At 42.6% G+C, this 26,823-nt stretch overlaps 1 protein-coding gene and 3 long non-coding RNA genes across 6 annotated transcripts in view; 2 read left to right on the top strand and 2 right to left on the bottom strand.

Annotated features, from left to right (window-relative positions):
* Nucleotides 1–18,394, bottom strand: part of LOC121571378 (protein argonaute-3-like) — a 29,364-nt gene extending 10,970 nt beyond the window's left edge. Inside the window, exons 1-2 of one of the 2 annotated variants that reach the window (XM_045221908.1) lie at nucleotides 17,575–18,394; nucleotides 24–195 (exon numbers count right to left, since the gene is read on the bottom strand). In XM_045221908.1, coding sequence (XP_045077843.1) covers nucleotides 24–195; nucleotides 17,575–17,593 — 191 coding nt within the window. In that variant the 5' untranslated portion in view covers nucleotides 17,594–18,394. Of the gene's footprint in view, nucleotides 1–23; nucleotides 196–3,428; nucleotides 3,964–17,574 lie in introns of those variants that run through there. The other variant, XM_045221909.1, reaches the window with a different exon arrangement.
* On the top strand, nucleotides 12,178–14,592 carry LOC121571379. 2 transcript variants are annotated; one of them, XR_006001710.2, is made up of 3 exons: nucleotides 12,195–12,728; nucleotides 12,808–13,182; nucleotides 14,185–14,592. It is a non-coding gene; the product is annotated as an uncharacterized LOC121571379 (long non-coding RNA). The 2 variants fall into 2 exon arrangements; XR_006001709.1 differs by having other exon boundaries at nucleotides 12,178–13,182.
* On the bottom strand, nucleotides 15,718–17,441 carry LOC121571380. The gene is made up of 2 exons (XR_006001711.1): nucleotides 16,814–17,441; nucleotides 15,718–16,310 (listed from the first exon to the last, which is right to left on the bottom strand). It is a non-coding gene; the product is annotated as an uncharacterized LOC121571380 (long non-coding RNA).
* LOC121571381 lies at nucleotides 17,116–25,638 on the top strand. The gene is made up of 5 exons (XR_006661304.1): nucleotides 17,116–17,200; nucleotides 24,569–25,043; nucleotides 25,120–25,156; nucleotides 25,276–25,348; nucleotides 25,598–25,638. It is a non-coding gene; the product is annotated as an uncharacterized LOC121571381 (long non-coding RNA).
* The last annotated feature ends 1,185 nt before the right edge of the window (nucleotides 25,639–26,823 follow it).

Genomic DNA, 26,823 nt, shown 5'->3' with positions numbered 1-26,823 from the left:
CAGCACGTCGGGCAGCTGTATACCTATTGACGCGACGCGGGCACTTCTCAGGCTTGATGTCTACTTCATAGAGGTAGACGTCCATCTTGGGGATATCCACCTGGAAGCAGTTGGCCAGTAGCTTGATAGGCTTCCCCATGGTGCCAAAGCCAGGCCGCCGAGGCACTGAGAATAGGGCCTGGGCCCCAACATCTCCTAGAGGGAGAGAGAGAGGGCGCCAGTACTCAATATAAAACACTTCTGAAATAGAGGTTGTGGGGGAGGAGAGGAAAAGAAAGGGATCAAGAGAAAGAGTAAGAGAGAGAGAGAGACAGGGGAGTGAGAGGAAGAGCAACATCAAACTGTAGATAGGAAGTGGTAGATATTGTGGCGAAAGGCAGGGGGCTCAAGGGGGATATAAAAATCCTGTGAGGGTATTGTCCCACATAAGGAGGAGATCAAATAGGAGAGTCATGAGTCGCCTAGTTTTTCTTCCTCCCCAGAGCTATTGACACTAAAGGCTGCAGCGTTTTGTGGTGACATTTACCATGTTAAGGCACTGAATTCTCCTAACTGACAAACACAAGCTTTGGATGACAGTAGAGTAGGGCTGTGCCAGCCACACTATGCCAATACTCTACCAAAGCGCTTTCATGACAGCCTCGTCGGAAACTACTCCGGTAATCATGACGTCACAAAACCACACAAACACTACCCCACTTATGACTCAGATGAGCTGTAAACTACCTACTCTGACACCCACACAAAATACATGACACCCACTCATACAGTGACATGAGTCATCACTCAGAAAACTTCAAATCAAAATCATGTGTAAAGAAGAATATAAGAAAGAGTATTATAGGCATACGAGTTAAATAGGATGTGTTCTTCACATATTGTAGACCTCAAAACATAGAATGACATCTAGAACATTTATTATAGGATCTCTATGACCTCAAATTGAAAAAATATTACTAGGTCTAAAGGGGAAGCTAAAGGTGAGGCTGTCCTGGTTCATAGCACTGTGTCAGGGTCAGGGAATGACCCTGCAGTAAAGTGTTCGGGGATAAAGTTTCCCCTAGGTACAGATCTAGGATCAGCTTTCCTCCCCCCAATCCTAAACTTAACCATTAGGCCTCATGGGGGAAATGACCCGAGATCAGCATTTATGGGCAACTTCACCCTACTCCCAGAAACGTGGTGTAGTAAAGTGAGAGCGTCTGTGATGGCGCGTCCCCCAGTGTCTATCACTCGAACCCATGTGTCGTAGCCATGCCAACATCACCCATGTTGTTGCCACTTCTCCATGGTAACGCAGACCATGCTGACAAGAGGAGGAAAAACAGACACAAACAAGCACTGATCTCATCAAGGGTCCAGCTTAGCTTACCTGTGGAAAGATCAAAGGAAGATGGTCTAATAGTGAGTTGGACAATTAATATTGTCAGCCAGGAACAGAAATAGCCTATATGCTCAAACCTTAACTTATACACTGACTGCACTACTGAACAACTACTGAACCTAAACCTACCAAGAAACAACCAAGTGTGCAAGAGTAGGCAGCAATGGAGGTGTAGATGGCTAACTAACTGCCTCTTCTTCTTTCTCCTCCCCTTCCATGTATAGTTAGGCCACAAGTCTACCCACACAGAGCTCTGGATCCTGGGCTCTCTTGGCTTACACATACAGAACGCACACAATAAATATCATGTGAAAGTTGTAGGCTTTTATCATAGTGACTCTGACAGTTGTGTTCAGCCAGGTACAGGCACTCGGCAGCTTTGCCCAAGATGTTCTCCGAAGGAGCCTACCGTTAATCCTTTAGGTCCAAGGACCTTACAGTGCCTTCAGAAAGTATTCATACCCCTTGGCTTATTCCACATTTGGTGTCACCCATCTACACACAATACCCCATAATGACAAGTGAAAACATGTTTTTAGAAATTTGTTAAAATTTATTGAAAATGAAATACAGAAATCTCTCATTTACATAAGTATTCACACCCCTGAGCCAATACATGTTAGAATCACGATTACAGCTGTGAGTCTTTCTGGGTAAGTCTAAAGAGCTTTGCACACCTGGATTGTACAATATTTGCACATTATTCTTTAAAGATTCTTCAAGCTCTGCCAAGTTGGTTGTTGATCATTGCTAGACAGCCATTTTCAAGTCTTACCATAGATTTTGAAGCCGATTTAAGTCAAAACTAACTAGGCCACTCAGGAACATTTAATGTCGTCTTGGTAAGCAACTCCAGTGTATATTTGGCTTTGTGTTTTAGGTTATTGTCCTGCTGAAAGGTGAATTTGTCTCCCAGTGTCTGTTGGAAAGCAGACAACCAGGTTTTCCTCAAGGATTTTGCCTGTGCTTAGCTCTATTCCGTTTTTCTTTTATCCTAAAAAACTCTAGTCCTTGCCGATGACAAGCATACCCATAACATGATGCAGCCACCACCATGCTTGAAAATATGAACAGTGGTACTCAGTGATGTGTTGGATTTGCAGTTTATTGCATATTTTGGAATTAAATTTTTCTGTACAGGCTTCCTTCTTTTCACTGACATTTAGGTTAGTATTGTGGAATAACTACATTTTAGTCATTTAGCAGACGCTCTTATCCAGAGCGACTTACGGTTAGTGACAATGCTGTTGATTCATCCTCAGTTCTCCTATCACAGCCATTAAACTCGGTAACTGTTTTAAAGTCACCATTTGGCCTCATGTTGAAATCCCTGAGCGGTTTACGTCCTCTCCGGCAACTGTGTTAGGAAGGACACCTGTATCTTTGTAGTGATTGGGTGCATTGATACACCATCCAAAAGTTTAATTAATAACTTTACCATGCTCAAAGGAATAGTCAATGTCTGCAAAAAATTTTACCCATCTACCAAGGTGCCCTTCTTTGCGTGGCATTGGAAAACCTCCCTGGTCTTTGTGTTTGAAATTCACTGCTCGGCTGAGGGACCTTACAGATAATTGTATGTGTGGGGTACGAAAATCATGTTAAACACTATTATTGCACACGGAGTGAGTCCATGCAACTTATTATGTGACTCGTTAAGCAAATGTTTACTCCTAAACTTATTTAGGCTTTCCATAACAAAGGGGTTGAATATTTATTGACTGAAGACATTTTAGCTTTTCATTTTTTATTAAAATGTCTACAAACATAATTCAACTTTGACATTATGGAGTATTGTGTGTAGGCCAGTGACACAAAATCTTAATTTAATCCATTTTAAATTCAGACTGTAACACAACAAAATGTGGGGGGGAAATAAAGGGGTGTGAATACTTTGGTAGACTGGCTCTGGCAGGCAAAACAGCCAAATACTACATCTAAATGTGAATCGATTCTCAATTGCAATATGGTTCTAGAAACATAAAGCCCTTTACTTTCATATCACATCAAAAAAGAATTTCACAAATGCAAAATATTCACTTACTGTACACTGTTTTAACCAGCTTGATCACAGTTGCAGCTGACAGTATTTTTCAGTGACACCATTCTGGCAGCCTTCATCCATTACACACAGGTGTTCGGAGCATGCTAGATAGCTAATTAGCACAGGTGGTCCCTCTGTCTTCCATAAACACACGCTGTAACATGGAGATATGGCCCTGTGGGAACACTAACCCTATAAAAAGGTGTGTATCAAGTTAAGCTTTTTATGTTATTTTATTATTGCTGATATAAAAGATAAAAAAGGTCCTTATGCATCCAAAACCGTACCGCAAACAATGCGTGTTAATGTTTAGACCGAGCGTCGGGGCTCTTAACAAAACTCCCCTGTACAGGAGATGCCTTCGTCCAATGGCTCGTGTGTTAAATAATGGAACTGAGTCATGATCAAGGGCTATCGGCAGCTGTATCCTACCTCTGGCTCCGCCACATTAACACACGGGTCATTCTGTGCATGTAAAATTGATATATACAGTTGAAGTCAGAAGTTTACATACACTTAGGTTGGAGTCATTAAAACTCGTTTTTCAACCACTCCACACATTTCTTGTTAACAAACTAGAGTTTTAGCAAATCGGTTAGGATATCTACTTTGTGCATGACACAAGTAATTTTTTCCAACAATTGTTTACAGACAGATTATTTAACTTATAATTCACTGTATCACAATTCCAGTGGGTCAGAAGTTTACATACACTAAGTTGACTGTGCCTTTAAACAGCTTGGAAAATTCCAGAAAATGTCATGGCTTTAGAAACTTCTGTTAGGCTAATTGACATCATTTAAGTCAATTGGAGGTGTACCCGTGGATGTATTTCAAGGCCTACCTTAAAACTCAGTGCCTCTTTGCTTGACATCATGGGGAAATCAAAAGAAATCAGCCAAGACCTCAGAAAAAAATATTGTAGACCTCCACAAGTCTGGTTCATCCTTGGGAGCAATTTCCAAATGCCTGAAGGTACCACGTTCATCTGTACAAACAATAGTATGCAAGTATAAACACCATGGGACCACGCAGCCGTCATACCACTCAGGAAGGAGACGCGTTCTGTCTCCTAGAGATGAACGTAATTTGGTGCGAAAAGTGCAAATCAATCCCAGAACAACAGCAAAGGACCTTGTGAAGATGCTGGAGGAAACAGGTACAAAAGTATCTATATCCACTGTAAAACGAGTCCTATATCGACATAACCTGAAAGGCCGCTCAGCAAGGAAGAAGCCACTGCTCCAAAACCACCATAAAAATGCCAGACTACAGTTTGCAACTGCACATGGGGACAAAGATCGTACTTTTAGGAGAAATGTCCTCTGGTCTGATGAAACAAAAATAGAACTGTTTGGCCATAACGACCATCGTTATGTTTGGAGGAAAAAGGGTGTTGCTTGCAAGCCGAAGAACACCATCCCAACCGTGAAGCACGGGGTAGCAGCATTATGCTGTGGGGGTGATTTGCTGCTGGAGGGACTGGTGCACTTCACAAAATAGATGGCATCATGAGGAAGGAAAATGATGTGGATATATTGAAGCAACATCTCAAGACATCAGTCAGGAAGTTAAAGCTTGGTCGCAAATTGGTCTTCCAAATGGACAATGACCCCAAGCATACTTCCAAAGTTGTGGCAAAATGGCTTAAGGACAATAAAGTCAAGGTATTGGAGTGGCCATCACAAAGCCCTGACCTCAATCCTATAGAAAATGTGTGGGCAGAACTGAAAAAGCGTGTGCGAGGCCTACAAATCTGACTCAGTTACACCAGCTCTGTCAGAAGGAATGGGCCAAAATTCACCCAACTTATTGTGGGAAGCTTGTGGAAGGCTACCTGAAACGTTTGACCCAAGTTAAACAATTTAAAGGCAATGCTACCAAATACTAATTGAGTGTATGTAAACTTCTGACCCACTTGGAATGTGATTTAAGAAATAAAAGCTGAAATAAATCACTCTGCTATTATTCTGACATTTCACATTCTTAAAATAAAGTGGTGATCCTAACTGACCTAAGACAGGGAATTTTTACTAGGATTAAATGTCAGGAATTGTGAAGTTTCCTGTTTAAATATATTTGGATAAGGTGTATGTAAACTTCTGACTTCAACTGTATATACAGTGGGGAGAACAAGTATTTGATACACTGCCGATTTTGCAGGTTTTCCTACTTACAAAGCATGTAGAGGTCTGTAATTTTTATCATAGGTACACTTCAACTGTGAGAGATGGAATCTAAAACAAAAGTCCAGAAAATCACATTGTATGATTAAGTAATTAATTTGCATTTTATTGCATGACATAAGTATTTGATACATCAGAAAAGCAGAACTTAATATTTGGTACAGAAACCTTTGTTTGCAATTACAGAGATCATATGTTTCCTGTAGGTCTTGACCAGGTTTGCACACACTGCAGCAGGGATTTTGGCCCACTCCTCCATACAGACCTTCTCCAGATCCTTCAGGTTTCGGGGCTGTCAAAGGGCAATACGGACTTTCAGCTCCCTCCAAAGTTTTTCTATTGGGTTCAGGTCTGGAGACTGGCTAGGCCACTCCAGGACCTTGAGATGCTTCTTACGGAGCCACTCCTTAGTTGCCCTGGTTGTGTGTTTCGGGTCGTTGTCATGCTGGAAGACCCAGCCACGACCCATCTTCAATGCTCTTATTGAGGGAAGGAGGTTGTTGGCCAAGATCTCGCGATACATGGCCCCATCCATCCTCCCCTCAATACGGTGCAGTCGTCCTGTCCCCTTTGCAGAAAAGCATCCCCAAAGAATGTTTCCACCTCCACGCTTCACGGTTGGGATGGTGTTCTTGGGGTTGTACTCATCCTTCTTCTTCCTCCAAACACGGCGAGTGGAGTTTAGACCAAAAAGCTCTATTTTTGTCTCATCAGACCACATGACCTTCTCCCATTCCTCCTCTGGATCATCCAGATGGTCATTGGCAAACTTCAGACGGGCCTGGACATGCGCTGGCTTGAGCAGGGGGACCTTGCGTGCGCTGCAGGATTTTAATCCATGACGGCGTAGTGTGTTACTAATGGTTTTCTTTGAGACTGTGGTCCCAGCTCTCTTCAGGTCATTGACCAGGTCCTGCCGTGTAGTTCTGGGCTGATCCCTCACCTTCCTCATGATCATTGATGCCCCACAAGGTGAGATCTTGCATGGAGCCCCCAGACCGAGGGTGATTGACCGTCATCTTGAACTTCTTCCATTTTCTAATAATTGCACCAACAGTTGTTGCCTTCTCACCAAGCTGCTTGCCTATTGTCCTGTAGCCCATCCCAGCCTTGTGCAGGTCTACAATTGTATCCCTGATGTCCTTACACAGCTCTCTGGTCTTGGCCATTGTGGAGAGGTTGGAGTCTGTTTGATTGAGTGTGTGGACAGGTGTCTTTTATACAGGTAATGAGTTCAAACTGGTGCAGTTAATACAGGTAATGAGTGGAGAACAGGAGGGCTTCTTAAAGAAAAACGAACAGGTCTGTGAGAGCCGGAATTCTTACTGGTTGGTAGGTGATCAAATATTTATGTCATGCAGTAAAATGCAAATTAATTACTTAAAAATCATTCAATGTGATTTTCTGGATTTTTGTTTTAGATTCCGTCTCTCACAGTTGAAGTGTACCTATGATAAAAATGACAGACCTCTACATGCTTTGTAAGTAGGAAAACCTGCAAATACTTGTTCTCCCTACTGTATGTATGTATGTATGTATATATATTTCCCTAAAATACAGCACAGAGTGTCCTTTGGAGGAAGTAGGCAACTTTATTTATCTATTCATCATTTATCTACCAGGCCTAATTTAAGACACCACATATAGATTAAAGCTGAACTAAGCAGAAATCGCTCCGCCATTTCCTGGTTGCTAAAATTGTAATAGTTCGCCTAATTTCAGTTTATGTTACAAGACAAGCAATTATAGTGTAGAGAAATACAGTGGGGAAAAAAAGTATTTAGTCAGCCACCAATTGTGCAAGTTCTCCCACTTAAAAAGATGAGAGGCCTGTAATTTTCATCATAGGTACACGTCAACTATGACAGACAAATTGAGATTTTTTTTCTCCAGAAAATCACATTGTAGGAATTTTAATTAATTTATTTGCAAATTATGGTGGAGAATAAGTATTTGGTCAATATCAAAAGTTTCTCAATACTTTGTTATATACCCTTTGTTGGCAATGACACAGGTCAAACGTTTTCTGTAAGTCTTCACAAGGTTTTCATACACTGTTGCTGGTATTTTGGCCCATTCCTCCATGCAGATCTCCTCTAGAGCAGTGATGTTTTGGGGCTGTCGCTGGGCAACACAGACTTTCAACTCCCTCCAAAGATTTTCTATGGGGTTGAGATCTGGAGACTGGCTAGGCCACTCCAGGACCTTGAAATGCTTCTTACGAAGCCACTCCTTCGTTGTGTGTTTGGGATCATTGTCATGCTGAAAGACCCAGCTACATTTCATCTTCAATGCCCTTGCTGATGGAAGGAGGTTTTCACTCAAAATCTCACGATACATGGCCCCATTCATTCTTTCCTTTACACGGATCAGTCGTCCTGGTCCCTTTGCAGAAAAACAGCCCCAAAGCATGATGTTTCCACCCCCATGCTTCACAGTAGGTATGGTGTTCTTTGGATGCAACTCAGCATTCTTTGTCCTCCAAACACGACAAGTTGAGTTTACCAAAAAGTTATATTTTGGTTTCATCTGACCATATGACATTCTCCCAATCCTCTTCTGGATCATCCAAATGCACTCTAGCAAACTTCAGATGGGCCTGGACATGTACTGGCTTAAGCAGGGGGACACGTCTTGCACTGCAGGATTTGAGTCCCTGGCGGCGTAGTGTGTTACTGATGGTAGGCTTTGTTACTTTGGTCCCAGCTCTCTGCAGGTCATTCACTAGGTCCCCCCGTGTGGTTCTGGGATTTTTGCTCACCGTTCTTGTGATCATTTTGACCCCACGGGGTGAGATCTTGCGTGGAGCCCCAGATCGAGGGAGATTATCAGTGGTCTTGTATGTCTTCCATTTCCTAATAATTGCTCCCACAGTTGATTTCTTCAAACCAAGCTGCTTACCTATTGCAGATTCAGTCTTCCCAGCCTGGTGCAGGTCTACAATTTTGTTTCTGGTGTCCTTTGACAGCTCTTTGGTCTTGGCCATAGTGGAGTTTGGAGTGTGACTGTTTGAGGTTGTGGACAGGTGTCTTTTATACTGATAACAATTTCAAACAGGTGCCATTAATACAGGTAACGAGTGGAGGACAGAGGAGCCTCTTAAAGAAGAAGTTACAGGTCTGTGAGAGCCAGAAATCTTGCTTGTTTGTAGGTGACCAAATAATTATTTTCCACCATAATTTGCAAATAAATTCATTAAAAATCCTACAATGTGATTTTCTGGATATTTTTTTCTCATTTTGTCTGTCATAGTTGACGTGTACCTATGATGAAAATTACAGGCCTCTCATCTTTTTAAGTGGGAGAACTTGCACAATTGGTGGCTGACTAAATACTTTTTTCCCCCACTGTATATTTGTGAAATACACTACCATTCAAAAGTTTGGGGTCACTTAGAAATGTTCTTGTTTTCCATGAAAACATACATGAAATGAGTTTGAATAGGAAATATAGCAAAATGCATAGGAAATGTAGTCATTGACAAGGTTACAAATAATGATTTTTAATATAAATAATAATTGTGGCCTTTACAGCCTTGCAGACCTTTGGCATTCTAGTTGTCATTTTGTTGAGGTAATCTGAAGAGATTTCACCCCATGCTTCCAGAAGCAACTCCCACAAGTTGGATACGGTCAAGCTGCTCCCACAACAGCTCAATAGGGTTGAGATCCGGTGACTGTGCTGGCCACTCCATTATAGACAGAATACCAGCTGACTGCTTCTTCCCTAAATAGTTATTGCATAGTTTGGAGCTGTGATTTGGGTCATTGTCCTTTTGTAGGAGGAAATTAGCTCCAATCAAGCGCCGTCCACAGGGTATGGCATGGCGTTGCAAAAATGGCGTGATAGCCTTCCTTCTTCAAGATCCCTTTTACCCTGTACAAATCTCCCACTTTACCACCACCAAAGCACCCCCAGACCATCACATTGCCTCCACCATGCTTGACAGATGGCATCAAGCACTCCTCCAGCATCTTGTCATTTGGTCTGCGTCTCACAAATGTTCTTCTTTGTGATCCGAACACCTCAAACTTCGATTCGTCTGTCCATAACACTTTTTTCCAATCTTCCTCTGTCCAGTGTCTGTGTTCTTTTGCCCATCTTAATCTTTTCTATTTATTAGCCAGTCTGAGATATGGCTTTTTCTTTGCAACTCTGCCTAGAAGGTCAGCATCCCATAGTCGCCTCTTCACTGTTGACGTTGAGACTGGTGTTTTGTGGGTACTATTTAATGAAGCTGCCAGTTGAGGACCTGTGAGGCATCGGTTTCTCAAACTAGACACTAATATATTTGTCCTCTTGCTCAGTTGTGCACCGGGGCCTCCCACTCCTCTTTCTATTCTGGTTAGAGCCAGTTTGCCCTGTTCTGTGAAGGGAGTAATACACAGCGTTGTACGAGATCTTCAGTTTCTTGGCAATTTCTCGCATGGAATAGCCTTCATTTCTCAGAACAAGAATAGACTGACGAGTTTCAGAAGAAAGTTCTTTGTTTCTGGCCATTTTGATCCTGTAATCGAAACCACAATTGCTGATTTACTTTATTTTACCTTTATTTAACTAGGCAAGTCAGTTAAGAACAAATTCTTATTTACAATGACGGCCTACACCGGCCAAACACGGACGACGCTGGACCAATTGTGCGCCGCCCTATGGGACTCCCAATCACGGCCGGTTGTGATACAACCTGGAATCGAACCAGGGGGTCTGTAGTGACGCCTCAAGCACTGAGATGCAGTGCTCCAGATACTCAACTAGTCTCAAGAACTAGTCCGTTTTCAGCTGTGCTAACATAATTGGAAAAGGGTTTTCTAATGATCAATTAGCCTTTTAAAATGATAAACTTGGATTAGCAAACACAACGTGCCATTGGAACACTGGACTGATGGTTGCTGATAATGGGCCTCTGTACGCCCATGTAGATATTCCATTAAAAAATCAGCCGTTTCCAGCTACAATAGCCATTTACAACATTAACAATGTCTACACTGTATTTCTGATCAATTTGATGTTATTTTAAAATGGACAATTTTTTTTGCTTTTCTTTCAAAAACAAGGACATTTCGAAGTGACCCCAAACTTTTGAACGGTAGTGTATATTTTCCATAACCAAAAATAGTTTTTCAGCTGTTTGAAGCTGTAAGTGAAAGACGTAAAAACTAAACTTAACGGGAAGTATAGAAATAGCGCACATAGAACAGATCTACCGCTTCTTAGACTTGCTTTCGATGAGAATGACAGAGCTATAACTCATATTTCTATGTGAATTTGGTCAGGTCGCCCAAAACGTTGCAGCTTTAAGATTTGATGTTAAACTGATAGAATAAGGTGGACCCTATTAACCTCATGACATGGCCTCCTGATTCCCATAGTCTTGTAAGCCGTCATCCTGTTCTTCGGAAAACATGCCGATCCACCAGACTGTGTCGAATGAGTGTTAAGAAAGCAGACAGCACAAATCACATCCATCTCCAATCATGGTTGGTTTCAATGTTGACAGCTCAAAAGTATGCCAACAACCATTTCTCGCAAAGCAGCTGCCCCTAGGTGATAGTTAGACTTTGTGGCTGAACTGATTGTTAATTAAGTGAGGCTACAGTGAGCACCATTCAATAACTTCTGACACCAGATGGTGTGGAAGGCAGGCAGGCAACCTCCAAAACAGCCAACTATACACACACAACCAGCCAGTCTCTCACAGGCTCCAGATGATGAGGCACACCTGACGGGCTTCCACCTGCCTATGACAGCCGTCTGCAAAACGAGTGAGACTGGTTTGCACATGGCGTTTACCAACCGGCTACCCTAACATAGCAGGCGTAAAAGAAACGCCTGAAACTATACTTAAAAATATAAAACGCAACATGCAACAATTCCAAATAATTTACTGAGTTAAGGAAATCAGTCAATTGAAATAAATGAATTAGGCCCTAATCTATGGATTTTACATGACTGGGCAGGGGTGCAGCCATGTGGTGGTCCTTGGAGGGCAAAAGCCCACCCACTTGGCAGCCAGGCCCACCCACTAGGGAGCCAGGCCCACAAAATAGTTTTTCCACACAAAAGGGCTTTATTACAGACAGAAATACTCCTCAGACGATCCTGCAGGTGAAGAAGACGGATGTGGAGGTCCTGGGCTAGCGTGGTTACACGTGGTCTAGGGTTGTAAGGCCGGTTGGACGTACTGCCAAATTCTCTAAAACAACGTTGGAGGCAGCTTATGGTAGAGAAATGAACATTAAATTATCTGGTAACAGCTCTGGTGGACATTCCTGCAGTCAGCATGCCAATTGCATGCTCCCTCAAAACTTAAGACATCTGTGTCATTGTGTTGTGTGACACAACTGCACATTTTAGAGTGGCCTTTTATTGTCCCCAGACAAGGTGCACCTGTGTAATGATCATGCGGTTTAAATCAGATTATTGATATGCCACACCTGTCAGGTGGATGGATTATCTTGGCAAAGGAGAAATGCTCACTAACAGGGATGGAACATTTCTGGGATTTTTCTTTCAGCTCATGAAACATGGGATCAACACTACATGTTGCGTTTATATTTTTGTTCAGTGTACATCCCCTACATACTGGTCTTGACGAGAAGAGAAAAATTAAAAAAGCTGACTGAGGAGGTTCTCTTCTGCCCTGTTCAACCAATCGAGTAAATGTGGAGGAGTTAAGATGGGAGTGTTGCCTTGTTAACGTCCAAAAGCGGAAGTCACGTCACGGGCTCTTTTTGGATTTCCCCTGAAAACCCGAACATCCGGTTGATGCAATAGGGTCCAGCTGCATTTTCATCTCTCAGAGCAGTCATCCCTCAGGTCTCTATGCTGCCACCTACTGATATGTAATCTCTCAGTGCATTGATCTCTCAGGAAAAGTGGGGTTGTCGAAAGGAACCATATAAGGAGAAGTGGGGTTTTTCAAGGAGTCTTTTAACACTAGAAGCGCTGGAATTCCATAACTACTAGAACCGCCATGACTTGACATTTCAGTTATTATTATTATTATTTCAAATATTGAATAATACATTGTAAAATGCATGAATTTTTTATAAGTTAAGGTAGCTAACGTTAGCTAGCATTGACGAAAAACGTAATGTTACATACATGGCTACCGGTAGGTAATTTTCAAAGACAGCTCACAGTGAATATTTATTTTTATGAATAACTGAAATTCCTTACTGTCATTTCTGCAGACTATGACTTACGTCCGATAACCCAAACGACGTCGAGTGGCAACTTTTGAGACCCCCACTTCTCCTTATATAGAGGGCTTGCAGTTGACAGCCATGTAGGAAGAGCAGCACATTAATTAACAGCCGAGTAACAGTACCTAAAACTAGTTGTTTCATTACCACGGTCATTTTCTGTAGAGTATTTGGCTGCTCTAACAAGGCAGGAAAGACAACGAAACAAAAAGATGTTTACAGATTCCCCGCAATCATGAAAAACCATTGGTGACACCAAGATATGACTCAAGAACTGACAAAAGCGAAGAAACCTTTTTGCCCGTAAAGACCTGAACCCAGACAGCTGTCAGTAACGGGTCTGCTACGATAATTTCATCACTGGTAAGTAAAGTCTGATCGATTTCGAGTTTGGCTGTTATGCTAAGCAGGTGTTAACAACAACACTAAGTAAGTCAAAATTAGCTAGCTACTGTAGATCGCTTGTAGTCAAGCAATTAGAACGTGTCGCGTGAGCTAAGTTTTGGGGAAGCTATTTTTCACCACAAATTTACCTTTATAACAAAGCATTGCATGCCTCCATCATCGCATTTGCAGACAAATATAAGCCTACTATTCCAAATGTTATGAGTAGATTTGATAGTGATAATTTAGGCTATTAATAAGCGCGTAGCAGCATAGGTTTATATGCTATATCAGAGACGTTTCCTTTGCGCAGGAAAAACGTGGCCTTTGATAAACATTTCATGCAATTCTACTACACTTTTTAATATGACGGTGGCCTACTCTACTCTACTGACAACAGATCAATAAAAATGACCGTCTTGAATGCAACCATGTAGTCTAGGCCTATGAAAAAGGGGGTTCTGGCTAGAAGGGATCCAGCTTTTGTCAAAATTGTCTAAAGTAATTTTTGGGCATTGTAGCTAAACCTAACCCTTTTCCTAACCTGCTGCCTAAATTCTCCTAATCTGCTACGAAGTGTCAAATATGACGTTAATTTGACAAAAGCTGGATCCCTTCTAGCCACTACCATGAAAAGGGGAGACACAAATTGTACAATATGACATCCATATAGCCTGGAGGACATTATTGTCCCAAAAAAACATATGGTTATCTTATAGTCATATGATAATTTGTTGAGAACCTTATTCATAAGAGGGAAAATGTATGGTCATTATAGCATAGGACAAAGGCCTCAATGGGATAGGACAACCTGCTGTGTTGACTATTGGTTGTTCAAGCCCAACAATAGATGTAATATTTATATGACACTACACCTGAATGAATTAAAACAACCAAACAATTAAGCGCCCTGACGGTATAGTTGACCTGAAGAAGTGATATTCTAACATCAGGTGTACTTTCATTTATGTACGACTCTAGGTTCACCAGCTGACCTCTATCAAGACACCCATGTCGACTGGATTCCCACTGTGAAGATGAGCAATGGTACAGCAGCATCAGTTTCTACTTCTACTACTTTGTCCTTTTCCAGATATGAAAGGAGACATCCCTCAATTACACGAGATGGTTGTTATATGCTGTGCTTTGGTCAATCTGAACAAGTCGGTTGTGCCATTTGAGTAGAGGATCTTCACCTTGTCGTCATGACAAAAGTGCCCCCTTAAACCATATGAATATCTTTAAATGTAATTTGGAACGTGTAAAAGACTATAGTTTATGATATTGTAAACATACTGTACTTAGCCTATATTGTTGGTTGGGTGAAATGAAAAGCATTTTGTCATCTCTGCTTTGCCTAGCCCCATTGAATAAAACGTATTTCTTATAGCCCAACTATTTTCTTTCTTTACCATTTAAAAACACATTTAGCATAGACAATGTAATTGTTGTAGTTATCACAATGGCACCTCCAAGTACCACTCAGACCTTCTTGGAGAAAAGTATCTGGCATTGAACTTGGTGTATGTTTTAAGCTAAGGATCTTATCTCCTGCTTTCAGACATTTCACCACCTAGATTAAAAGGGTTGGATTATTTTAACCAAAAAATGTCACGTCAGCACACGACATGTACAGAATCTAGTATAATGATTAGCCTCATATACATTGTCTACTGGTATAGTTTTTAATTGAGAACGTATAGCTGAACAATATGTAAACAGTGTGTGAGTTAAGCTATTCTCTGCTTCAGATGCACAATGTCAAGGGGTGGATTGAAAACCCCATAAGGCTTAAAGGCGCTGCATGATCAATCCGAAGTCTGCATTGGCCGTGCAGCATTTACGGTGACACAGCCTCTGCAGAAGTCATGGCATTCATACTTCTTGTGCTTCGCGGAGCAGCGCAGAGCTGTTGTGAAGGAAGTTGTCAAGGAAGTGAGTTTGTTTATACAGGACTTCGCACCCCCACCTACCGTCAACCAATCATGTCATTGCGGAGATATACGGAGCCCTCCTCATTATTAAAAAATTTGAGAGGCGCACGGCGATGCGGTACAGAGCTCAAGTTGGCCTCTGTGTGCCTCCAGAGGCTACGCAATTGCATCACACCATCAATAAGGCGCCTCAGACCACATTTCGGATCAAGCTGAAATTGGCTTTAATGCCATCATACTGTAGGACAGTGGTTCCCAACTCCGGTCCTCAAGTACCCCCCAACAGTACAGTTTTATTGTGGCAGCAGACAAACACACCTGATTCAACTTGTCAACTAATCATCAGGTCCTCAATGAGTTGGATCAAGTATATTGTCAGGGGCTACAACAAAAGTGTGTGCTATTGGGACCACTGCTGTAGGCCTATGGCTGCATTGGCATTGCATGCCATTATCAGCTGCAAAATGGGTTCACATGGCTGATATCCTGAATACATTGTGACAATCAAATAAAACAAATTGGAGAGCTTATGACTGAACAAAAAGGTGATGTTCATTTGAGAATACAACACAGAAACAGATTAAATTAGAGACAGATTCCCTTCCCCTGTTTATTGCAGGATTGTGATCTGTGATTACTCAACATTGACACTAGTTAATCCTGAATAATAGTTAAGTTAACAATTAAAACAAGTTTAAACACTTCACTTCAAAGAATCAACACTTTCATATCATTTCAAAGTGTATAAGTAAGCTAACTCATATGTAAAAGGTTAGACATTTTAGTAACAAGTAGGCTATTATTACTAAAACAATTTCAGGTTCAAAATAAAAAAATACCAGAGGTGACCAACCTCGCTCCACTGATCGCTGATCTACTGGGTGTGCAGACTTCTGCTCCAGCCCAGCAATAGCACACTTGATTATTAACTAATTAGGTTTAATGCATTGAATCAGGTGCGTTCGTGCTGGGCTGGAACAGAAGCCTGCACACCCAGCAGGGTTGGCCTGCTCCAGTTATAATAGGTTTATACATTGTGTGACTTTTAAACTGTTTTTGTTCACAAAATGTGCTAACATATAATCTATGGTATACAAGCATGTACCCTTATCCTCTTGGGACATTCATTGGGTCCACTTCATCTGCAGACAAGGGTTTGACGGCTCTCTGTATCTGAAGACAGAAAACACAAAGAAACAGGCTGCATTATACTAAAGTTAGACATCCCTGAATATTATGTTGCTATATCTCTCTGTTTCTCGCTAGGGACTGGAACTGGAGAATAGTTTCATAATGTCCTCCCACAAAGTTACCTGCCCTATCCAGTGTAGCCTACTCTCCCTTGCTTCTCTGACAGCTGGAAGTGGTAGCTAATCCATTCACCCTCTTCCATGGCTGTTAGTTAGCCATCTACAGTACCTAGCTACAAATGCATTTGGAGTTACAACGAAAAATACATCAAGATAGTTAACATGAAGTTAGTACGCTGGTGATATTTACTTCACGTAGCTAGTTACCTATACAGTACGTACAGTTAGCTAGCTAACGAACTAGAGAACATACGTTAGCAGCTCATTTGAGTTAGCCTGCACTGCACACTAACTAAGTTTCTGTAGCAAGTTAGCTAGCTAGCTAGCTAATAATACATTGATCATTTTCAAAACATATTTACTTACTTGAATAGGTTCTACCACTGCATCCGTTTTCTGGGTCCTTAGTAAAACGAAATAATGGGCAATCTTCCCGAAGTTTATGGTGGTAGCAAAACGCAGCCAGTCATGTGGACGATTGGAGGGCCTTCAACAGACTGAGTTTGGTCTTCCAACATTACGCTTGGTGTGGTTGCAAGGTGATTTGTGACGCAACTGCAAGCCCTCTATGGTTCCTTTCAAAACGTCCACTCCTTTCGAAACCCCACTTTTCCTGAGAGATTACATATCAATAGGTGGCAGCATAGAGACCCTGAGGGATAACTGCTCTGAGAGATAATGTCGCAGCTGGACCCCTCGGTTGAAGGGGACTCGGCAGAGGCTACCAACCAGCAAACAATCTTACCAAAGACGGTATGTCTGGTCACCCAAATGAGTTTTCTAACCCAGACAGTACAGTGAAAGGACTGAATTAGTTTATATTTAAATTAATCTGATTGGTACAGTAGGCCTGATTGTACGCTATCCTTTAAGGAATTAAACTGGTAGTCAGCCTACAAAACTTCAACACCAAATTTAAAGAGATCCTTAAAGTGGTCCTCTGTAGATCAGCTGGTAGAGCACGGCGTTTGTAACGCCAAGGTAGTGGGTTCGATCCCCGGGACCACCCATACACAAAAATGTATGCACGCATGACTAAGTCGCTTTCGATAAAAGCGTCTGCTAAATGGCATATTATTATTATAACAATTTAATAAGGGGGTTGACAGACGGGTGTAAGAATATACCTGAAGTTCCGATTTCCATTCATGAGGTCTCTGTCCGGATACTCCCCGGCTCCCAATGGTCAAATCTCGGCGCAGCTCCTGTTCATACGACGCTATTTATTCAGCGCTGACGCTCCGGTGTTGGAGATTTTCCACCCGACGACTCTCAAGCCGACACCCTGGCTTTTGTCGCTGATGTGGACACGGGCCGCTTGCGGTATCCACTTAACCAGAGGTCCTCCCAAATTGCCCCCGTTGTTGTCAACCCGCACAAGTTAAACAACGTATCTCTTTATGTTCGTCGGAGCACTAAATATTCCCAGCAGACAAAAATATTTATTTAAAAAAACTGAAGTCTCTGAAAATATTTCTCGGAGACTCGACAGACGGCTCCTATTCCTGAACGGTTTTAATGCTACCTCAGTCGTTCCGAGTTTCTCGTCGTCATCAGATGCCACGCAAATAACAATTACTTGACGTTTGTTCTTCGAACCATAAACGTGAACCGTTTGCCGCTCTTTCGGTGTTGTTCTGCCGGCAAATGTGTGTTTCACTCCCCGGTATATTCTCAGTACTACCGTTGTGAAGCAGACAAGAATAACTAAGTACTTTCCGGGTCACGGATTTTTGGAATCCTTCAGAATAAGAGTCTTATCTATACTTTTGACCAATGGGTAAAATAATATGTTAACTGTAATCCGAGTGAAGGACTCCTCTCTCATGTAGGCTCACTTTTTGTGAATGTCACTTCACAAATCAGACTGTTGAATAAACTTCCTTTGAACGTACATTACCTGTTGTCTGCGGATTTTGTCTTTATGTAGGAGGTCTGAGACCAACTATCCACGGGGAAGTGTTATTAGCCCGATTTTCAGTAAACTGGGGCCTGTTGCACAAAAGTAGAATTAAGACATCCGGGATAAATGACTCAGCTGAGCTCAATGAAGCCAAAACATGTGCGTCCAGGCTTAATTGGTTGCACAAAGACCAAGCCAGGATGAGCAGACACGGATTCATTAAGCCAGGTGAAACCAATCCTGGATAGGTGCGCGCTCACGGCTCACTCAAATAGACCCCACCACAGATCACAGATTAACTGATTTACCATGGCAACTAGAGCCGCGTACTTTTCCCCGTCGGAAGCACAAATCCTCATGGAGGCATACGAGGAGGTAAAAGATATAATTAAGAAGAAAGGCAACACCGCCACAGTGATAAAGCAAAGAGAAAAAGCGTGGCAAAGTATTGCAGACCGCCTGAATGCGTAAGTAGTGCACAATTACACACTCACCGCTCCGCTGAAACATCACAATTACAATTCAAATATTTAATTCACATCTCCAAAAATGCGAGTTGTACTGTAATTATGAAACGGTTAAATTTTTTAATTGAAATGCACTGCAGATATGAGTGAAATTGTGTAAAGTAACTCCATCACACTGTATAAAGCTATGATAAATTTTTTGATATTTTTACTGAAAACAAGACAAAAATACCAAGTAATTTTTTGCAGTGTGACTCCATTAAATTGTGTGTGTGTGTGTGTGTAGATTAAACATGAACGGGCCAAAACGGACATGGCAGCAGGTCAAAATCAAATACAAGAACATTCTGCAGAATGGTATGGTCCCTGACTAATATTTAACAAAGCACAAGCATATATTGTACCCAGAAGGTGCCTGCTCCACATTGTCTGTACTGTTTTAGCAGTGAAAAAGAATACCCACAGACAAGGCACGGGTGGTGGGTCACCAAAGGCTGACCTTACCCCAGCAGAGGACATGGCCTTGGAGCTAAATAAAGGCAGGCCCGTCTTAGAGGGGATCCCTGGGGGGAAAGAGACGAGCATAGGTTCCTCCCAAGATGCCACCCGCTTCATTCAAGGTATGTCCTTCCATCTCTACATGGGATACAACCACATTCATATTGAATCAATTTGGACTGTCTGACTTTGGTTTACCTATTGCCTTGCAGTGTCTGGCAGCACTGTGTTCCTGTTAGAGCCACCAGCACAAGCACCAGACGATGCTGATCCAGTGAGTACTCCATCAAAGGCATACTGTAGGCCTGGCATGTCTTGTCTACTAGCTTCAATATGAATCCGATTAAATGTGATAGGGTGAAGGCCCCAGTGCAGCAGCAACAGCACATGATGGAGACGATGATGAGGAGGAGACCATCTCTCTGGATTCCAGAAGGCATGAGGTATCATGTTAAGACTGTGAAAGTACTATTTACTCTACAATGGTGAGGAGTCCTCATCAAAATCAAAAATCTAATTTCTTTTACAGGACCCAGATGCTATACAGTGGGAAAACCAGCCTGGCAACATAGTGCGATTAATAAAAGGACACCACATCCTGCCAAATTCCAGCTGCGCTAATTGTATTGTGTTCACAGAGCTCACAAGCTATCAGAAAGTTGTATGGCAACCACCTCCGGCGCCAAATAGAACTGGCAGACATAGACATTCAGTACAAGAAGAAAAAGATGGAAAATCTTGCACTGGAGTCCGAAATAAAAGAGGACAATTAGGAAACTGGACCTTGAAATAAAAAAACTTGAGAGGGAGGTGAGATATGCCTTCAATGTACACTGTATGCTAACTGTAACACAAATGTATTAATCATTATTTTTCTTTCCTCCCCAGCTCCAAGAAGATGACACAGCTCAAAATAAAAATTAGGTATATTCTCGTAAAGTCAAGTGAGCCATGACATATGAGCTCTTTTTGTGAGCACACAGGACGGTGGCATCTTTCTAAGGTTTTTTTTATTTTCCCAGCAATCAGTACAACCAAGTCATCGTTATAAGGCATCGCCCTCTTTTGCCCACCCCCCCAGCACCAGGTGTGGCCACTAGCCTATATGAAGGCCCAAAATTGTGTGTTCCTTTCTGCTCTGACAATGGCATGCCCATTCGTGCGAGATGTGGTGGATGAAGAAGCACTTGTGCTGAGGAGAGCCTTCAGGCGAGAAAGGGTCTTCAGGGACCGGTTGGACCCACTGGCCTTCCCTGATGACCATCTATATGAAAGATACAGGTTTTCTGCAGATGGCATCAGGTATCTATGCAGACTACTGGGTCCCAGGATTAAGCACCGCACTGCACGGAGCCATGCACTGAGTGTGGAGCAAATGGTTTGTGTGGCCTTGCGCTTTTTTGCTAGTGGAGCCTTCCTGTACTCAGTGGGGGATGCAGAACAGCTGAACAAGGCCACAATTTGCCGCACAATAAGGAGTGTGTGTCTGGCTATCAAAGCATTAGCAGATGTCTTCATCTCCTTCCCTGGCCACAGAAGACTCTGTGACATCAAAGAGGAGTTCTATAGGATTGCAGGTAAGAGGATCTACAAATTACAGGACAACTGTTAACACATAGTAGGATACTCATTACTTTGTGTGACAGGTTTCCCAATGTCATTGGTGCAGTGGACTGCACACACATAAGGATAAAAGCCCCCTCAGGTGCCCATGAGGCCGATTTTGTGAATAGGAAATCCTTTCACAGCATTAATGTTCAGGTGAACATAACTTTTTGATATTGTCCATTGACGAACACTCTGCATTGCCAGTGATGTGCATTGATTGGTGTAATATTCCTCATCTTATGATTTCAGATGGTCTGCAATGCTGACTGTGTGATCAGCAATGTTGTGGCAAAATGGCCTGGCTCAGTCCATGACTCCAGAATCTTTCGGGCCTCTGAAATCTATCAGTGCCTATCACAAGGTAAGCCACACAACCCCCTATTTATAACCATCATGGCTGTGTCAAGAATATCACTGTGTTTATGAGGTAGTAATGATGAGATTTTGTGTTGACAGGTGAATTCTCTGGTGTGTTGCTGGGAGACAGGGGGTATGGCTGCCAGCCTTTTCTCCTGACACCTTTCACAGACCCCCAGGAAGCACAGCAGGCCTACAACCATGCCCATGCCAGGACCAGGGCCAGAGTTGAAATGACCTTTGGCCTCCTGAAGGCACGCTTTCACTGCCTTCACAAATTAAGGGTCAGCCGTGTTAGGGCATGTGATATTACTGTGGCTTGTGCTGTCCTCCACAATGTGGCCTGCCTGAGGAAGGAGAGGGCCCCCAGAGTGCCACCAGCCATGGACTGGGACAATCCGGCAATCTTCCCTGATGACGACAGTGGTCGGCTGCTGAGGGACCAATATGTGTTGAATTATTTTAGTTAGTATGTGTGCTTTCAATTTTGGTTAAATATGTCCTCGTGTGGCAGAGGAATTTGGGTTTTTTTGGGTTCGTTTTTTTACGAATTTGGCCTCTTATGATGTTTGTGCGGTATACTGTGTGTAATACAAGGCTGCAGGGAGGCTACTGCATCCATTCATTTGTCTGTTCAGTTGATGTGTATGGATTTGTCCTGCATTTATTTTAGTGTGCAGACATGCAGGGTGTGTTATATACAGACCTTTGAATGTGTATGTATCATTTTGTATAATATGCTTGGATTCTGTGCTTTCCATCTTGTAGAGTCACTGTGACTTCAGTTTCGAAAGGAGCTGATGGTTTACCTGCTTTGTTTTGTCCTTATTCAATAAAGGAACATAATGTTACACATTGTGTTTTTATATTCATATGGAATGTGTATTTGTTTATATGACAGAGTACTAGGGCCACACTGAAGAAAAAGGATAAAGTCATAAATTTATGAGGCTGGTTCTTTCTGCAGAAAAGCTACATATTGTTTTTACAGTTTTGATACTTATGACAATGTGATACTTAATATTCTGGCACATCAGCATGTCTTTGTTTATGAAACCATACTGAAGTACAATTTCACGAAATGCCCCACATCTGTCATTTTAACAACTGTCCTCCTTTAAAACAACTGGTTACAATATTATGACTTGTGTTTTTTTTCCCCTCTGTGGCCCTAATATTCTATCATTTTATATATAGCCTTATAGTCTATGGGAAACTGTAAATTATCTAATGATAGCAACATCATCTAAAAATAATTTTTTTATCCAAAATCATTGAAATTAATGATCACAAACGTTTAAATAATGACAGTGGGTCTAGTTATATGTGATAACAATGTATAGTGAGCAGTGAAATAACTATTGGTTTCCATTTGTGGTGACTGCTGACTGACATTAGGGATGAGATTAAATAGATCCTGGAATTTAGCCTGGTCTGGAGCAGGCTAGCTCCACAGAATAAATCTCCATGGTAATTTATACCATAACATATCCTCATGCCCCCTATCCATCTTTAGTGCAACCGGATTACGGATCAATTGAGCCAGGATCACCAAGATATCCTGGCTTAATCCCTTATCCTAGTTTTGTGCAACAGGCCCCTGGTCTGTACATTATTGGTATTTCCTTTTTATTTATTTGTTTTGATACTGATGCCATTGGCACGTGACATAATACACTAGCACAATATCGCCGAGCCTAACCGAACCACAGCTGATTGCGAGGAGACAGATATTTCCCCGGATGTATAAATAGGAAGCATCTGCCTAGCGTTTCCGCTCACTACTAAATATGGTAGTGAGAGGAAGCACACTGGCCAGCAGTGGGAGAAGATGGAACGAGATGGATTTTGGCCGACATTCTGCAGATTTGAAACATTTGATCTCAATACAGTTTTCTGTTCCCAAAACTATAATCTGTTATGAACAGAGTGGACTAAGTTTTGTAGACTTTTCCCTTTGCAAAAGTTTTTAAAAATCGCGTTGTTTAGAAGGAGTGCAAAGGCGAATTGAGTTATGGCATACGCGCACTTCAGAGGAGGCGTTCCCTAACGGAAATATGCAGATGATGCTACAACGCGCCAATAGGATCTCGCTAGCTCGTGCTTGGCTATGCCCATCTCATTGCTTGTTCTGCCCACTATGACTAATTTGTTCCATTGGAAACGATGGGCTGTGGTCTATCTCTTGGTTTAGATATAAAACATATTTGGAAACGTGCTTCGGTCGACTACCTTCGTTCGGCTATTGTTGACATATTGTGCAATATTGTGCAATGCGTGAAGAGATTGAAAAAGTGTAAATATAATTTTATTCAACGGTCTGGCTTCTTCTTCTTTAAGGTTTTATTGGTGGACTACATCCAAAAATGTGTATTGCCGCCATCTACTGGGTGGGGTAAAAACGGAGATACTTTAACCAAAAAATAAGATAAAAATTAAACACTCATATTATTCTCAAAAAACAAAACAAAAGTCAATGTACTCCTTCACAGTCAAATGTAGCTTACTCTGATCCCTACACAGGCGCTGGGGCCTGAGAGGGGGAAGCATCTTCAGACAGTATTCCCTGCAATGTTTCAGCCGTGAAATCCTGGAGATCCAAGAACCTTTTAGCCGCTTTAACAATGATTTCCAGTTTCTTCGATTGTTTTGTTAGTTTGACCTGCACAATTAATCACCTTCGCAAAAAAACGCAACAAAATCAACCTTTTTCACAATTAGTGTTTCAGGATCTCTCAGCTGACTGACATCCACAGCAGTGGCGATCCGTCATTCAGGTCAAGTGGGGCAGAGCCCCTGTTTTGAGCCCCACATTTTAGCCTGTTTTGCATGTTATTTTGGCATTAATACGTATCACATACCAGTTTGCAAACAATGTAAAAAATTAAATAATAATTAAGTTAATAAAGCCGCATACAAACATGGTCTGTTAAGGCAGCTCCAAAATGCAGGTGTGTGATAACATTGGATAGATATGTGCATGTGTAGCATGTGACAATAGCAGGATCATATCTCAGTCGTGGTCCTGGGGACTCAAAGGGGTGCACATTTTTGTTTTTGCCTTACCACTACACAGCTGATTCAAATGATCAAGTCATCATCAAGCTTTAAGTCATATTTATGTATTCATTTGTGACGCTATCCTTTATATGATCCTGCTATTGTCACATGCTACACATCTATCCAATGTTTTCATGATTTGTTATAAGGGATATTATACTTTAGTAATCCACAATGACCTGGTGATGGAAAAGTCTAATAATGACATTATCTTCCATATTCCTACAGATACCTTGTAACTGGAGATTCCTTCAAAACGATTGCCTACAGTTACCATGTAGGACACTGCAAGGTTGGGTGACCAGGGCCATCTGGGACTGCCCCTGGAGGAATTCAGGCATGTGAAGGCATATGCACAACCAAATGCTCTTTTAAGAGCCATCCACATGGCAATACGAGTATTCTTCTATTTACTTAGCTACGTCAACTGCAGTTATTCAATTCCCAGTTTCTCTCCTTTTGATTTCTACTTCTCAGGTGAGGGTGCTGTTCAGGTAAGGGTGATGTCTGTACAAAAACAAAACAGGCTCTTTTAAGAGTCACCCATATTGAAAACAAATAGGACAATTAGACACCCTATAACCCACACACTCGTGTATCAATCTGATTGATGGATTGTGTTGTGCAGTAAGCAGGCTCAGGTGTATAACTGTGGCTCCTTCCACCTTCAAAGAATAGGCAAGAGGACCAACCATGGAGAATAGTAAGACACTTCATTATTTATATTTCTATAACTACGCTATATTGTTTGTCCTCATGTGTCTGTGCATGTTTTTCAGTATAAAGTACTCTGCAGCCACTTGGTGTGGACACCAGGTGAGACCACACACACACAGATTCCTGTTGAACATTGTTATTGAGAAAATAAGGTAGTTAAAGAGACAGTCTCTCTCCTTCACTTCATCCCTCTCCCCCCTTCTCCTTAAATCCCCTAGGTTATATCAGCTGTGTCGGTGAACCCCTCGCGCATCTGAGCTGGCTGACACAGAGGGCACAGCATGATCAGAGGTGAGAGGTCACTTGGTCGGGTATACAGGAAGTATTATTAAAGAGATGCTTTACATTGAAATACAGGAAGTATTATTAAAGAGATGCTTTACATTGAAATACAGAGAGATGTAGTAGTCCCAGAGTTAGTGATACAAGGTCAGTTTTGCATTTTACCTCCTGATGATTATGATGACTGACAGTGTTAGCATGATTAAGCCTTGTGTTTTTTTTATTCTATCTCTCTCTCCATCTGTCCCTCGTCTGCAGGTATGTTTTGATGTGAGAGAGAGTGCCAACCCCTGTCACGGTTTCTGCCGAGGCTGCTCCTTCTCCTTGTTCGGGCAGGCTTCGGCGGTCGTCGTCCCCGGAGTACTAGCTGCCACCGTTCGTTGTTTCTGTGTTTGTTTGGTTTGGTCTGTTTTGGTACACCTGTTTCTCATTTTGTCTTGATTATGTGTCCTTTAAGTTCTCGTTGTTTCTGTCTTGTGGTTGTGTGTAGTTGTTCCTTGTCAGCAGGTGTTTCCAGTCCGTTTGTGCTCTATTTCTGTTTTAGATAGAGAGTCTGCACTTGTTGTGCGTGTTTTGCATTTATACGCTGAGTGCGTTATTTTTCTCGTGCCTCCGGCTCTGTTTGTAGCCGTTCATTCTGTGGACTTTACTAAAGTATTTTTGGACTAGCATCTGTGTCCTGAATCTGATTCCTACACCACACCTACGCCCGCTCTGACAGAACTACACACCACTCATGGAATCAGCAGGAGCAGCAGCAGCGACCGAGTCTTGGGAGGAGCGCGTCCATGGACAGGACGAGCGGATAGCCCAAATCACCAACGCTCTGCAGGGAGTAATGAATACCCTGCATCGCCTGGAGACCAGTTGGGCACCTACGCCTCCTCCCACATTACCACCAGCACCGGTCAGTCCCTTTGTCCACGCTCCGGAACCCAGTGGGATTAGGCTCTCGCTCCCGAGGGCGTATGATGGTACCGCTGCCGGGTGTCAAGGTTTCCTCCTACAAGTTGAACTCTACCTCGCCACCGTACACCCGGTGCCCTCAGGACACGAGAGCGTTTCCGCCCTCATCTCCTGTCTCACCGGCAAGGCGTTGGAGTGGGCCAACGCCGAATGGAGGAGAATAGACCCCGCGACGATCACCTATGCGGAGTTCTCCCGTCGCTTCAGGGCTGTATTCGACCATCCACCTGAGGGGAAGGCGGCGGGAGAACATCTATTCTACCTCCGACAGGGGAAGAGGAGCGCCCAGGAGTTTGCACTGGAGTTCCGGACTCTAGCGGCAGACGCAGGGTGGAATTGAGCGGGCCCTCATAGACCACTTCCGCTGCAGCCTACGGGAGGACGTCCGTCGTGAGTTGGCCTGCAGGGACACCACCCTTACGTTTGACCAGTTGGTGGACATGGCCATTCGCCTAGACACCCTGCTGGCTACCCGCGGACGTCCTGAGTGGGGGTCGTCCATTCCACCCTCCAGCACC

This window comes from Coregonus clupeaformis, chromosome 8, assembly GCF_020615455.1.
Source record: "Coregonus clupeaformis isolate EN_2021a chromosome 8, ASM2061545v1, whole genome shotgun sequence".
Lineage (NCBI taxonomy): Eukaryota > Metazoa > Chordata > Actinopteri > Salmoniformes > Salmonidae > Coregonus > Coregonus clupeaformis.
Note: the sequence above shows the minus strand (reverse complement) of the source record. Positions and strands in the feature narration are given on the sequence as shown.